The sequence below is a fragment of the Halichoerus grypus genome, chromosome X (genome assembly GCF_964656455.1).
Source record: "Halichoerus grypus chromosome X, mHalGry1.hap1.1, whole genome shotgun sequence".
Lineage (NCBI taxonomy): Eukaryota > Metazoa > Chordata > Mammalia > Carnivora > Phocidae > Halichoerus > Halichoerus grypus.
In genome coordinates, this window is record NC_135727.1 from 82,189,174 (window position 1) to 82,203,116 (window position 13,943).

The 13,943-nt window shown below is 35.5% G+C and overlaps 1 protein-coding gene across 9 annotated transcripts in view; it reads left to right on the forward strand.

Annotated features, from left to right (window-relative positions):
- The window catches only part of ARHGEF9 (Cdc42 guanine nucleotide exchange factor 9), a 242,546-nt gene that overhangs the window by 215,110 nt on the left and 13,493 nt on the right, over positions 1-13,943 (forward strand). For all 9 annotated transcript variants that reach the window (XM_078064907.1, XM_078064910.1, XM_078064909.1 and 6 more), the window contains one exon: positions 4,832-4,900. In XM_078064907.1, the coding sequence (XP_077921033.1) occupies positions 4,832-4,900 (69 nt within the window). The remainder of the gene's footprint in view (positions 1-4,831; positions 4,901-13,943) is intronic.

Genomic DNA, 13,943 nt, shown 5'->3' on the forward strand with positions numbered 1-13,943 from the left:
TGCTTGTTTCCTTCCCCAGGTTAGGGTAGTTTTCAGCTATGATTTGCTCAAATATACCTTCTAGTCCTCTCTCTCCACCCCCTCAGGGATCCCAATAATTCTGACATTGGATCATTTCATGGCATCATTGATCTCTCTAATTCTTATCTCACGGGCTTCTAGTTTCTTATCCCTATCCTCCTCACCTTCCTTCCTTTCTATCAGCCTATCTTCTAGATCACTATTTCGTTCTTCTGCCTTATTTACCCTGCCTGTTAGAGTATCCAGTTTAGACTGCATCTCATTCACAGCATTTTTACGTTCGGCCTGATTAGATCTCATTTCTGCCCTTAGAGATTTTATATTGTCACTAATGCTTTTTTCAAGCCTAGCTATTGACTTCATAATTGCTACCCCGAAGTCTACCTCTGACATCTTGCTTCTGTCCATATCCGTTAGATCTGTAGCAGAGGCCATTGTCTCTGGTTCTTTTCTTTGTTGTGAGTTCCTCATCCTAATCATTCTGCTGAGGGATGGTTGAACGAATGTACAGATTCCAAAATATCAACCATGACCCAAGCAAGATGCACCCTTGGAGAATATGGAGCAGTCGGAAGCCACCACTAAAAAGACATAGCCAATATGAAACACACGAGTAAAACTTATAAAATAAAAAAAAAAATTCCAAAAAGGGTTGAGGGGAAAGGGGGATATAATCTCTCAGTGTGGACAAATTAGGGTTTTTCAGTTGTTCCTGGGTGTATTTGGGTCTGTTTGTTAGAGGATATACTACCTCCCAAAATTACAGGGAAAGTATAACTTATGTGTCTGTATATATATACACAGACACACACACACATCTACAAGTAATGAATGAATGAATGAATAGGGAAAAAAGGACTACAATGAAGCATATATCTATAAAAAATATAGGTGTGAAAAAGTACAAGTTAAAAGTTACTATGAAATCTAAGTTGGTATATTAAACATCTAGTTGAAATGAGAAAAACGTGAAAAGAAAAAAACAGAGAAGAAGCTAAGGGAAAGAATAAAAAGAAAACGAGAGTTGTATCTGAAAAATAAACAAGCTGTGAGGCAAAGCCTGGAGCTCAAAATACTATTTTCCCCTGGTGTTGGGATTTTACAGTCTTATGGGGACCATAGGGTTGTCCTCCTCTTGTTCTTCCAGCCTGTCTTCTTGGGGAGAGTCCTGCAGCGCTGTTTCTCAGGCAACCCTGCTTGGGCAGAGTTGCCCTGCCCCCTCTCGAAGGGTGCTTGGCTCAGTGGAAACCGGTTTTTTGAGCTTTTGTTCTCTGGAGGCTTTCTGTACCTCTTCTAAGAGTCAGAGCAAAAATGGCCGCACCCAAACCTCTGTCCCAGAGTGGAGAAATCGAAGTCTGCGCTCTTCACTAAACCCTCCTGGGACACAGTCTCCATTTCTGTATGCGCCACTGAAAACTGCAACCTCCTGTGGTGCGTGCCCACAGTGATTCTCTCAGAGGTCGTCCCAGGTGCCTGGTCATGTTCCTGCCCTTTGTGCTTCTAAAACCATGAGCGACCGTGCAACCCACATCTCCTGGATCCTGTCTGGGTCCTGCTCTAAGGCCCTTTCCAGGCCACTAGTGCTCTGTGAGTTTTTTCCTGGTCCCCAGCAGGACGCTTTTGCACTCCAGTGTTATATCACTTTCCGGGAGCCAACTTATGGAAGTTCACTCCCCCTTCTGTTTATCTTCCAATAGCTACCTGAAGATTCATGACTCCACCCTTCCTACCTGGTGACAGGCGGTGTTTTTCTGCTTGTAGAGATCCAGATATATATTCTTACATCTCAGGCTGATTTTGTGGGTGTTCAGGATGGTGTGGTAGATATCCAGCTAAATTCAGGGGACCGGTTGAAATGGTTCCCCTACTCCTCTGCCGTCTTTCCTCTCCAGTGCTCACTTAATATTTTTAATCATTATTTTATGGCTGTCTTATAAATTTGTCAGAATTTTCTGTTTTTTTTTTAATTTTCACTTTTAATGGTAAAATGAATACATGGCCTTAATAACCATTTAAACACATACCAAAATTTAATAAAGTTTAGCATTATTTTCCCTTCTCTATCACTCCTATGCTATGTGAGATAATCAGTATAAGTGTGGTGTGCCTATTTCCATACTTATGTTCATATAAGCATATATACAGATAAGATTTTTTAAAAACTTTTTTACTTACAAAAATTATACCAAACATATTACTCTGTAACTTGTTTTTTTAACTTAATTTATCACAAGTAACTCTCCAAGTGAGGAATATAGAATTTAACTATAACTCCTTCTATCAGTCAGGGTTCAACCTGAGAAGCATAACTCATAGGAGATGCATTATTAAGAGATTTATTCTAGGAATTGGCTTATGTGATTACAAAACCTGGCTAAGCAACTCCAGTATCTGTGGAGCAGACAATCAGAATGCAAGATCATGAGCAGGCTCAAACTCATGGGCATAGTCCAAAGCTGTCATCTATAGGCAGGAAGATCATGAGAAGGATGGGACTCCACATACATGGGCTAAAGCTGAGGCAGAATTTCTTCTCCTTTGTGGGGAGACCTCTACCCTGTTTTTTTAAGTGGTAAAAACACCATGAGCTCTATGCTCTTAACACATTTTTAAGTGCATAATATAGCAATATTAATTGTAGGTTCAGTGTTATACAGCAGATCTATAGAACTTATTCATATCTTGTATAAATGGAACTAGAGTCTTGATAGGATTGCTTTGAATTTGTAGATGACCTTCAGCACAATGGATATTTTAACAATATTGAGTCTTCCAGTACAAAAACAAAACAACAACAACAACAAAAAGCAACAAAAAACTAAAGACCAATATCCCCAATGAACACACATGAAACAATCTTTGATAAAACAGCAACAAACAGAATTCAGCAGCATAATAAAAGGATCACACACAATAACCAAGTCGGATTTGTCCCTGGGTTGCAATGATGGCTTAACATATGCAAATTAATTAATGTGATATAATTAAATTAAATATAGAAATCACATCATCATATCTATAGATGTAGGAAAAAGATTTGACATAATTTATCCTTCTTTCCTGATAAAAAAGACTCACAACAAACTCTGTATAGAAGGAATTTACCTGAACATAATAAAGGCCATATATCAAAAGGCCTATGGCTAACATCATACTCAAGGGGGAAAAACTGAAAGCTTTTCCTCTTAGATCAATGACAAGAAAAGGATGCCCATTTTCACCACTTCTATTCGACATTGTAGTGGAAGTCCCAGCCAGAGAAAATTAGGCAAGAAAAAAATAAAAAGCATCTAAATGGGAGAGGAAGAAGTAAAATTATTTCTGTTTGTAGATGACATTATTTTATATATAGAAAACCTTAAAGACTCCTCAGAAAAAACTTCTATATTTAATAAATGAATTCAGTAGAGTTGATGGGTACAAAATCAACGTACAAAAATCAATTGTGTTTCTATACACTAACAATGAACTATCTGAAAAAGAAATTAAGCAAACAGTCCCAATTATACTCATATCAAAATGGATGTGATTATATTTAGGAATAAACTTAACCAAGGAGGTGAAAGACTTGTACACCAAAAACTATAAAACCTTGCTGAAAGAAATTAAAGAACACATAAATAAATAGACTTAATATTGTTAAAATGTCCCTTTTACCCAATGCCAGCTATAGATTTAATGTGATCTTATCAAAAATCCAGTGGTATTTTTTTTTTACTGAAATAGAAATAACAATCCTAAAATTCATGTGGAACCACAAAAGACCCATCATAGCTAAAGATATTTGAGAGAGGAGAACAAAGCTGGAGGTATCATGTCAAAATATATTACAAAGCTACATTAATTAAAACACTATGGTACTGGCATAAAGACAGGATATAGACCAATGGAATAGGATAGAGAGCCTAGAAATAAACCCACACATATACAGTCAACATATGTTTGACAGTAGTACCAAGAATGCACAATTGGGAAAGGATGGTTTCTTCAATAAGTTGTGCTGGAAAAACTGGATATCCACAGGCAAAAGAATGAAATTGAATTCCTATCTTACACCATAAATGAAAATTAACTCAAAATGTATCAAAGACTTAATTGTATGACCCAAAACTGTGAAACTCCTGGAAGAAAACATAGGGAAAGAGCTTCTTGGCATTGATCTTGGCAGTGATTTTTTTGGATATGACACCAGAAGCACAGTCAACAAAGCAAAACTACAGCAAAATAAAATTATTTTGCACAGCAAAGGAACAGAATGAAAAGGCAACCTATGGCATCAGAGAAAATATTTGCAAATGATATATATGATAGGAGGTTAATTTCCAAAATATATAAGGAACTCTTACAACTCAATAGCAAAATATCAAATAACTTAATTTTAAAAATGGACAAAGGACTTGAATAGACATTTCTGTTACTTCATTACTTTTTGCTATTTGATTTTTTCTTCCTTTTGAAACTTTTCTTTAAAAAATTTTCTTATTATAATCTCTTATCTTTTGACTCATTATTTTCTTGTCTATGTTTTTGCTTTTGGTTGTGAAATATTTTTCCACTTCACACCATACTTTATTCATCCATTCTTCATTTAACAGCCTCTTAACTCATGTTCTCATTTTTTTTGCCCCTGTATACTATGAAATGCATTGTTATAGCTAAATATTTGTTCAAGTTCTCACCATTTATTTATTTGCTTTTCAAGACTTTTGATATATCTTGCCAAAATTACTCCTTCAGAAAAGTTGTACTAATTTGTACATTTAAGAAAGGTCTATGTTTTTTATAACAGTCATGTATTTTTATGTTATAGGCTTTGAAATTTCTGAAAACCAGAAGAGGCAGGCTGCAATGACTGTGAGAAAAGTCCCTAAACAAAAAGGTAAAGCTACCTTTAACCACTGCCACCCCAGCAGCCCCACTTACTCTCTTTGTGAGACTGGGAAGCCATAAACCATGTGATTGTATATCCCCAGGCTTGTTTCCAGGCTGAAGTTCACTTGGGGTGATGGGGAGTGTCTGGGTTTCCAGGTGTCCCTGATGACAAGTGGCAAATGGTCTTAAAGACATAAGGCTTAGGAGTAAATAGTATAAGGTATTTATGTCCAAAAATAGTTCTTTGGGTACAAGAAAAAATAGAATTTCTATTTCTTTTCATTTTTACATAAGTAAAAGAGAGAGAAAAACTAAACTTTATTCACAATTTAGAGAGAGATAGACAATAATAACATGTAATTTTTATTAGTAAGTATATTTGGAATATGTATACAATTTTCTTTCATTTGTTTGGGGACATTTTCAAGGTTAGGAGTCTCAAATCAGAATAGAGAACTTCAAACTGAACCAAGACAGAAGATTCAGGTATTTATTCTCTTTCTCTGAACCATAAACTAAAGTACTTAAAAAAGGAAAATAGGGGTGCCTGGTGGCTCAGTCGGTTGTCTGACTCTTGATTTTGGCTCAGGTCATGAGATCGAGCCCCGTGTTGGGCTCCACACTGGGTGTGGAGCTTGCTTAAAATTCTCTCTCCCTCTCCCTCTGCCCCTCCCTTCCCACCACCCCCCCTCGTGTGCCCACACTGACACTCTCTCTCTCTCTCTAAAAAAAAAAAAAAAAAGAGGAAAATACCTTAAGAATCGATTTGATTATGAAATGAAGCTTTATTTTCTCATTTTCATGAGCTAGACATAATTAAAATGCTTAGTTGAACAAAAGGAAGTAACTACCCTTTGTTTATTCATGAGCCTCTTCAGTACCAGTCATTTTATATAAGTTCTTTAATTTTATCTTTATGGTACTTCTGAAAAGGTAGGCATTATTAGCCTCATTTTCAGATGAGGAAACAAGATCTTTGGGGTGAAGTGATTGTGAACTTAACTCATCTTGATTCCAAGTCCACTGTTCTTCCCTCACCATCTCAGGGTTCTGCTGATTCTCTATGCTGGGAAAGAACAGCTTACTTTTTTTGTCCCACCTCAATTATTGACAGCTGCTTCTATTACTGACCACCACTGTCATTTTCCCCAGGCCCTTCCTCTGCTTTCTCAGTAGTCTATTTGGTTCAGAATGAGTCACCATACAAAATGATTAGATTCAAGTTGCCTGAAATTCCAGTGGCCACATAAAGCACCCTTAATTATTCCCAAATGAAGCTCCTTTCCACTGAGGAAGCTGTGTGCCTGTGAATATCTGATCTCCAATTAAACAGTGCACCTAGCTGGGACCCCTCTGGCTAGACATGCCTTCCTTTTAACTGCTTTTGTTTCTTGCCCTTGGGAGGCACTCATTGGCTCTTTCTCTCATCATGGAAATGTAATTATCTTCAGATAGGGAATTAAAGGCAATCACACCTAACCTCTCGGGAGTGAAACATGAGAGATAGTGTTAGAAAGCTATCTGGAGTTAATGTCATTGAAGATATGGTCTGGATGAGTAGGGCAACCCTGTGAGAGACTGTGCTCCTTCCGTAGAGATATAAGCAGAACAGAACCCCAGCCAGTCGGGGAGTCCTCAGGCTATAAAAAAGGCTACTGTCCTAGTGGCTTGCTTGTTTCCTGGAGGCTCTTAATGCTTGAACTTCTCTTACTCTGATCCCCTCCACTGTCCTCACCACACTGACCTTCATGATGGGATAGGACCCCTTTACCTCAGCTTAGGTTCCCTCAAGCCTATCTGAGGCTGGCTGTTCTTTTTTTTCACTATGAACTCTTAAAGCAAAGGAACATCCACAAAGCAATAAACCAGAAAACAGTCCTGCTCACTCATACCAAGCCTTTGTGTCAGTTTCCTTTTCCACCTGTCTAGTCACAAGGCTATTCCTTTCAGGTCCTCTCTTATTCCCCAGTATCTAAACAATGGTTCACATGAACAGCTTTCCACCTTTAACAATTCTAAAGTTTTCAAAGAAACTCATTTAGTTTCAAACCTCCCAAAATTCCTACGAATCCCCTCCATTATTTCTATTTCTAGTTTTCAAGACTCTCCTAGTCCAGGACTGTAATGACTGATATATTTTGAGACTCAAGGTAACTACACATGTGGAAACAATGGTCAAACTTAGGAATTCAATAGTGATATTATGTACATGGGAAGAACAAGAAGGGAATTCTTTCAGATACCCACAAAAGCCAGTTTCTTTAACCCTTCCAATGACCACTTCCTGGAAGTTATGGGAGCATTGTTTTTAAGATTTCTCTAATGCAGATGTAATTGGTTAGGAAATTATTCTAGTGTTCTCTTCTAACCCCATCTATAATGCCATAGGACCTTATTAACTCAGTCTACTGCTCTGGAGGAGGGGAAGCCTGTCTGTAAGATAAGCAAAGAGGACAAAGCCTAGCTCCAAGGAAGGCCTTTCTACTTTATGTTTATCTTTTACACTGTCTTAGTTTTAAGAATTGATGTATAACTTATTGGAATTTGAATACTAATTCCTGGTCTATCAACCTATTTCAGTCTGTCATCATGGAGCTCCCTAGGGCCATGAGCAAAGCTCCCATCTCCAGAGGCTATAGGACTATCTCAAAATCAAATGAATATCCTAAAGTAACTAAAATAATCTTGAAAAAGAAGAGTAAAGTTGGGGTACTCAGTCTATCCTGATTTTAACACAAATTATATAGCTACAATAACCAAGATAGTGTGGTACTGGCAGAAGGATAGACATATTGTATTAGTGGAAGAGAATAGAGAAGCCAGAAATAGACCTGCACCAATATGCCCAAGTAATTTTTGATAAAGATGCAAAAGAAATTTAGTGGAGGAAGGGTTGTCTTTTCAACAAATGCTGCTTCAGCCATAGACCAAAAATAAACTTCAACCTAAACTCATACCTTACAAAAATGAACTCAGAATGGATAATGGACTTAAATTTAAAGCTACAAAACTTTTTTTAAAAAGGAGAAAATCTTCAGCATCTAGAGCTAGGCAAAGAAGTTCTTAGACTTGACACCAAAAGCTTGAACCATGAAATGAAAAATTGATACAATGGACCTCATCAAAATAGACATTTTTGCTCTATGAAAGACCATATGAAGAGGATGAAAAGACAAGTTACTGGCTAGGAAAAATATTTGCAAACCATATATCTGAAAAAACACTAGTATCTAGAATATATAAAGAACTCTCAAAACTCAGCAGTAAATAAAAAAAAAATACATACTCCAATTACAAAATGGGCAAAAGATGGATATTTTCCTGAAGAGGATTATATAGATGACAATTAAACACATGAAAAAATGTTCAACATTATTAATCATTGGAGAAATACAAATGAAAACCACAATGATATATCACTACACACCTATTAAAAAGGCTAAAATAAAAAAATAGTGACAACACTGAATACTGGCAAGGGTGTAGAGGAACTGAATCATTTATACCTTGCTGGTGAGAATGCTAAATGGTACAGCCACTCTGGAAAATAGTATGGTGGTTTCTTAGACACAAAACATACCACTACCATACACCCAGCAATTATACTCCTGGGCAGTTGTCCCAGAGAAATGAAAACTTTCACCAAAAAAACCCTCTATATGTTAACTAACTTGAATTTAAATAAAATCTTGGAGAAAAAAAAAAAAAACTCTAAACAAATGTTTATAGCAGCTTTGTTCATGATAGCCCAAACTGGAACCATCCCAGATGTCTTTCAATGGGTGAGTAATTATGGTATACCCATACCATGGAATATTACTCATGAATAAAAAGGAGCCAACTATTGGTATATGGAACAACTTGGGTGAATCTCCAAGGAATTATGCTGCATGAGAAAAGCCAATCTCCAAAAGTTATATATGGTATGACTCCATTTATATAACATTCTTGAAATATTATCATTTAGTAATGGTGAACAGATTAGTAGTTGCCAATGGTTGGGGGGGGGTGAGATCAGGAGAGAAGTAAGTGTGGTTATGGAAGAGTAACTAGTGATTTTGTGATATAGAAATGTCCTATCTCTTCTCTGTGTCCTGTAACAATGTTAATATCCTGGTTGTAATTTTGTACTACAGTTTTGCAAAATGTTATCATTGAAGAAACTGAGTAAAGACTACAAAGTATATCTCTATATTGTTTCTTACAACTGCATGTAAACCTATAATACTCTCAAAATAAAAAGCTTAATTGAGAAATCAAAATGAACACTTCCCAAACTTTCTCCCTAATATTTTCATATCATTTGTTGGCACCCAGTACGCTCATCTTTCTGACACTTACCACCTTTGAAAATTGCCTGTTAAAGGACATCATCAAAATGGCAGAATAATTTTCTACTGTCTTCCCCCTAAAAAAACACTGATTTTGACAGTCACCCACAGATAAGTGTGCTTTTGTGAAAGTTCAAAAGTCCAGCAGAAAAGGTCCAGACTACCCATGGAGAAGGAAAAAAAAAAAAAAAAAAAAAAACATGATTAGATGCATAGAAAAAAGAGGCAAGTCAATAAAGACTAGAGGAAGTGAGTACTTTTTCCAATGCAAAGACAGCAACTCAAGACTACAAGGAACATGAAAAATTAAGGAAACATGACATCACCAAAGGAACACAATTTTTTAGAAACTGATGCCCAAAGATATGGAGATACACAATTTTTTCCAGTAAACATTTCAAAAATAGTTTTTTAAAGGAAGCTCATTGTGCTACAAGAAAGCATAGAGAAACAATTCAACAAAATCAGGAAAACAATATACAAAACAAGAAATTTAACAGAGAGTAAATATCATAAGAACCAAACAGAAATTATAGAGCTGAAGAATACAATGAATGAAATGAAAAAAAAAAAAAAAAATGCAATGGAGAACATCAACAACAGATTTGAACAAGCAGAAGAAAGAATTTGTGAGGCCAAAGACAGGTCTTTTGAAATTGTTCAGAGTAAAACAAAGAAAAAATAATTTTAAAAAAGTGAAGAAAGCCTATGGGAGTTAATGGGATAAAATTAAGAGAAGCAATCTATAAAATATTGCAGTCCCAAAAGAAGAAAAGAGGGAGAAAGGGGAGGAAAGATTATTTAAAGAAATAACAGGGATGCCTGGGTGGCTCAGTCGTTAAGCGTCTGACTTTGGCTCAGGTCATGATCCCAGGGTTCTGGGATGGAGCCCCGCATCAAGCTCCCTGCTCAGTGGGGAGCCTCCTGCTTCTCTTTCTCCCACTCCCCCTGTTTGTGTTCCCTCTCTCGCTGTGTCTCTCTATGTCAAATAAATGAATAAAATCTTAAAAAAAATAACAGCTGAGAAATTTCCAATTCTGGATAGGTATTTGAATTTTCAGCTTCTTGAAGTTCATTGGTTTCCAAACAATTTTAACACAAATGATCTTCAAGATACATTATAAAATTCTCCAAAATCAAAGGCAAAGAGAAAAGATTAAAAGCAGCAAGAGAAAAAAATCCTCATATACAAGGAAACCCACATAAGACTATTCAAAGATTTCTCAGCAGGAACCTAGCAGACTAGGAGAGAGTGGGATGTTCTTCTTTCAAAGTTCTGAAAGAAGAAAACTGTCAACCAAGAATACTATACCCAGGAAGGTTTAGAAATGAAGGAGAAAGACTCTCCCAAAAAGAGGGATAGAATGAGAGAGAGAGAGTTTTATGTATCCAAAGTTAATTTTTTATCAGCATAAAATGGACTATTGTAACTATAAGGTGTTTTATGTAAACCTCATTGTAACAACAAAGCAAGCACTTACAGTAGATACACACACAAAAAAGAGGTGAATCAAAGCATACCTGTTAGGAAAACCATCGATTCATAAAGGAAGATAGCAAGAGAGGAAGAAAAGAACAAAATAACTATAAAACAGAAAATAATAAGATGACAATAGTAAGTCCTTACCTATCAATAATTACTTTATTATTTTTTTCTACAGTTTATTTTTATTTAAATTCAAGTTAGTTAGCATGTAGTGTAGTACTGGTTTCAGGAGTAAAATTTAGTGATTCATCACTTACATATAACACCCAGTGCTCATCCCAACAAGGGCCTTCCTTTAATGCCCATCACCCATTTAGCCCATCCACCCACCCACCTCCCCTCCAGCATGTAAATAGATTCAATTCTCTTGTCAACGTGCATAGAATGGCTGAATGGATAAAAATACAAGACACAACTATACATTGTCTACAAAGGACTAAGTTAATCTTTAAGGATACACATAGCCTCAAAGTTAAGGGATGGAAAAAGATATTCCATACAAGTGGAAGCCAAAAAGAAAGCAAGGGTATTTATGTGATACTTACATCAGATAAATGACTATAAGTCAAAAACTGTCACAAGAGACAAAGAAGGTCATTATATAATGATAAAGGGTCAATTCATCAAGATATATATGTACCCAGAACATAATAAATTTTAAATATATATGTACCAAATATGGAGCACCTAAATATATTAAGCAAATACTAACATATCTGAAGGAAGAAATAGAAATATGATAATAGCAACAATTGATAGATCACCTAGACAAAAAATGATTAAAAAACATTGGACTGGAAATATATTTAGACCAAATGGACCTAAAAGACATATAAGGAACATGTCATCCAATAGCAGCAGCTATTTTCTCAAGTACAAATGGAGCATGCTCTAGGGTAGTATGTGTTAGGTCACAAAACAAGTCTTACAAATTTAAGAAGACTGAAATCTTATCAAGTATCATTCAACCACAATGGTGTGAAACTAGAAATTGACAACAGGAGGAAAACTGTAAAGTTCACAAATATGTGGAAATTAAACAACACACTCCTGAACAACCAATGAGGTAAAGAAGAAATCAAAAGGAAAATAAAAAAATATCTTGAGATAAATGTAAGTGAAAACACAACATACCAAGTTATTAGATGTAGCAAAATCAGTTCTAGGAGGGAAGTTTATAGCCATAATGCCTACACAAAGAAAAAAAAATCAAATAAGCAACCTAACTTTACACTTCAAGGAACAAGCAAAAGAAGAAAATTTAAGCCCAATGTTGGCAGGAAAAAAGAAATAACAAATATCAGAGGAGAAATAGAGACCAGAAAAACAATAGAAAAGATCAATTAAATTAAGAGCTGGTTTTTGAAAAGATAAACAAAATTGACAAACTTAGCTAGACTAAGAAAGAGGGAGAAGACTTAAATAAAATCAGAAATTAAACAGGAGATGTCACATATGATGCCACAGAAATAGAATCATGAGAGTGATTCTGTGAACAAGTATATACTAACAAATTGGATGACCTAGAAGAAATGAATAATTTCCAAAAAAACATCCAATATATCAAGATTGAATTATGAAAAAAGAACATACCAAAAGTGAGTAAAAAGATTGAATTAGTAAGCAGAAACCTCCCAACAAAGAAAAGCCCAAGAATAAATGGTTTCACTGGTGAATTGTACCGAGAATTTAAAGACTGTCAATCCTTCTCAAACTCTTCAAAAAATTGAAGAGAAAGGAATACTCCCAAACTCATTTTATGAGACGAGCATTACACTGATACCAAATCCAGATAAGGACACTTTAGGAAAAGAAAACCACAGGACAATATTCCTGATGCAAAATTTCTTAACAAAATACTAGCTAACCAAATACAAGCACATTAAAAGGATCATACAACATCATCAAGTGGGATTCATTACTGAGATGCAAGGATGGGTTAACATATGCAACTCAAAAAATTGTAATGCACCACATTAATAGAAAGATAAAAATCATATAATCGTCTCAATAGATCCTAAAAAAGCATATCCTTTCATGATAAAAACTCTCATCAAATTAGGTATAGAAGGAACTATCTCAATATAATAAAGGCAATATATGGCAAATCCACAACTAACATCATATTTAATGGTGGAAGTTTGAAAGCTATTTTTCTAATATAAGAACACAGTGGTGCCCAATCTCACCACTCCTATGCAACACAGTACTAGAAGTCTTAAGCAGAGAGCAATCGGGTAAGAAAAAGAAGGAAATTGTATCCAAATCAGAAAGGAGGAAGTAAAATTGATTCTGTTTGACTATGACAAGATTTATGTATTTAAGAGCATCTACAAAACACCCACAACTAACACCATGCTTAGTGATGAGAGACTGATGCTTTTTCCCCTAAGATCAGGAAAAGGCAAGGATGTCCAGTATCATCACCTCCATTCAACATTGTTCTGGAGGTTCTGGCCAAGGCAATTAGGCAAGAAGTAGAAACAAAAGGCATTCAGTTTGGAAAGGAAGAGGTAAAATGTACCTCTGTTTGCAGATAACACAATCTTACATATAGAAAACTCTACAGTATACACACACACACACACACACACACACACACACACACACACCCCACTATTGGAGTTAATAAATGAATTCAGCAAAGTTGCAGGAATTAAGAAATTAAGAAAATCCATTTATAATGTTAACAAAATATTTAGGAATGAATTTAATAAAACAAGTATAAAATTTATTCTCTGCACACTACAAGACATTGTTGAAATATATTTGAAAAGCTCTACATAGCAAAACATCCCACGTTCATGAATTATAAGACTTAATTTTGCTAAAATGGCAATATTCCCCAAATTGATCTATAGATTCAAAATAATCCCTCAATCACAGTCAACTTCTTTGTAGAAACTGACCAACTGATTATTTTTAGTTTATTTTTTATTTAGTATTGTTGATATACAATGTTACATTAGTTTCAGGTGTACAACATAGTGATTCAATTTCTCTATACATTATGTTGTGCTCACCACAAGTGTAGCTGCCACCTGTCACCATACAATTCTATTATAATATAATTTACTGTATTCCTTATTCTGTGCCATGACTTATTCATTCGACATCTGGAAGCCTGTATCTCCTACTTCCCTTTATGCATTTTGCCTACCCCCCTTTCCTCTGGCAACTGTCATTTCTCTGTATTCGTAGGTCTGATTCTACTTTTTGTTTGTTTATTCATT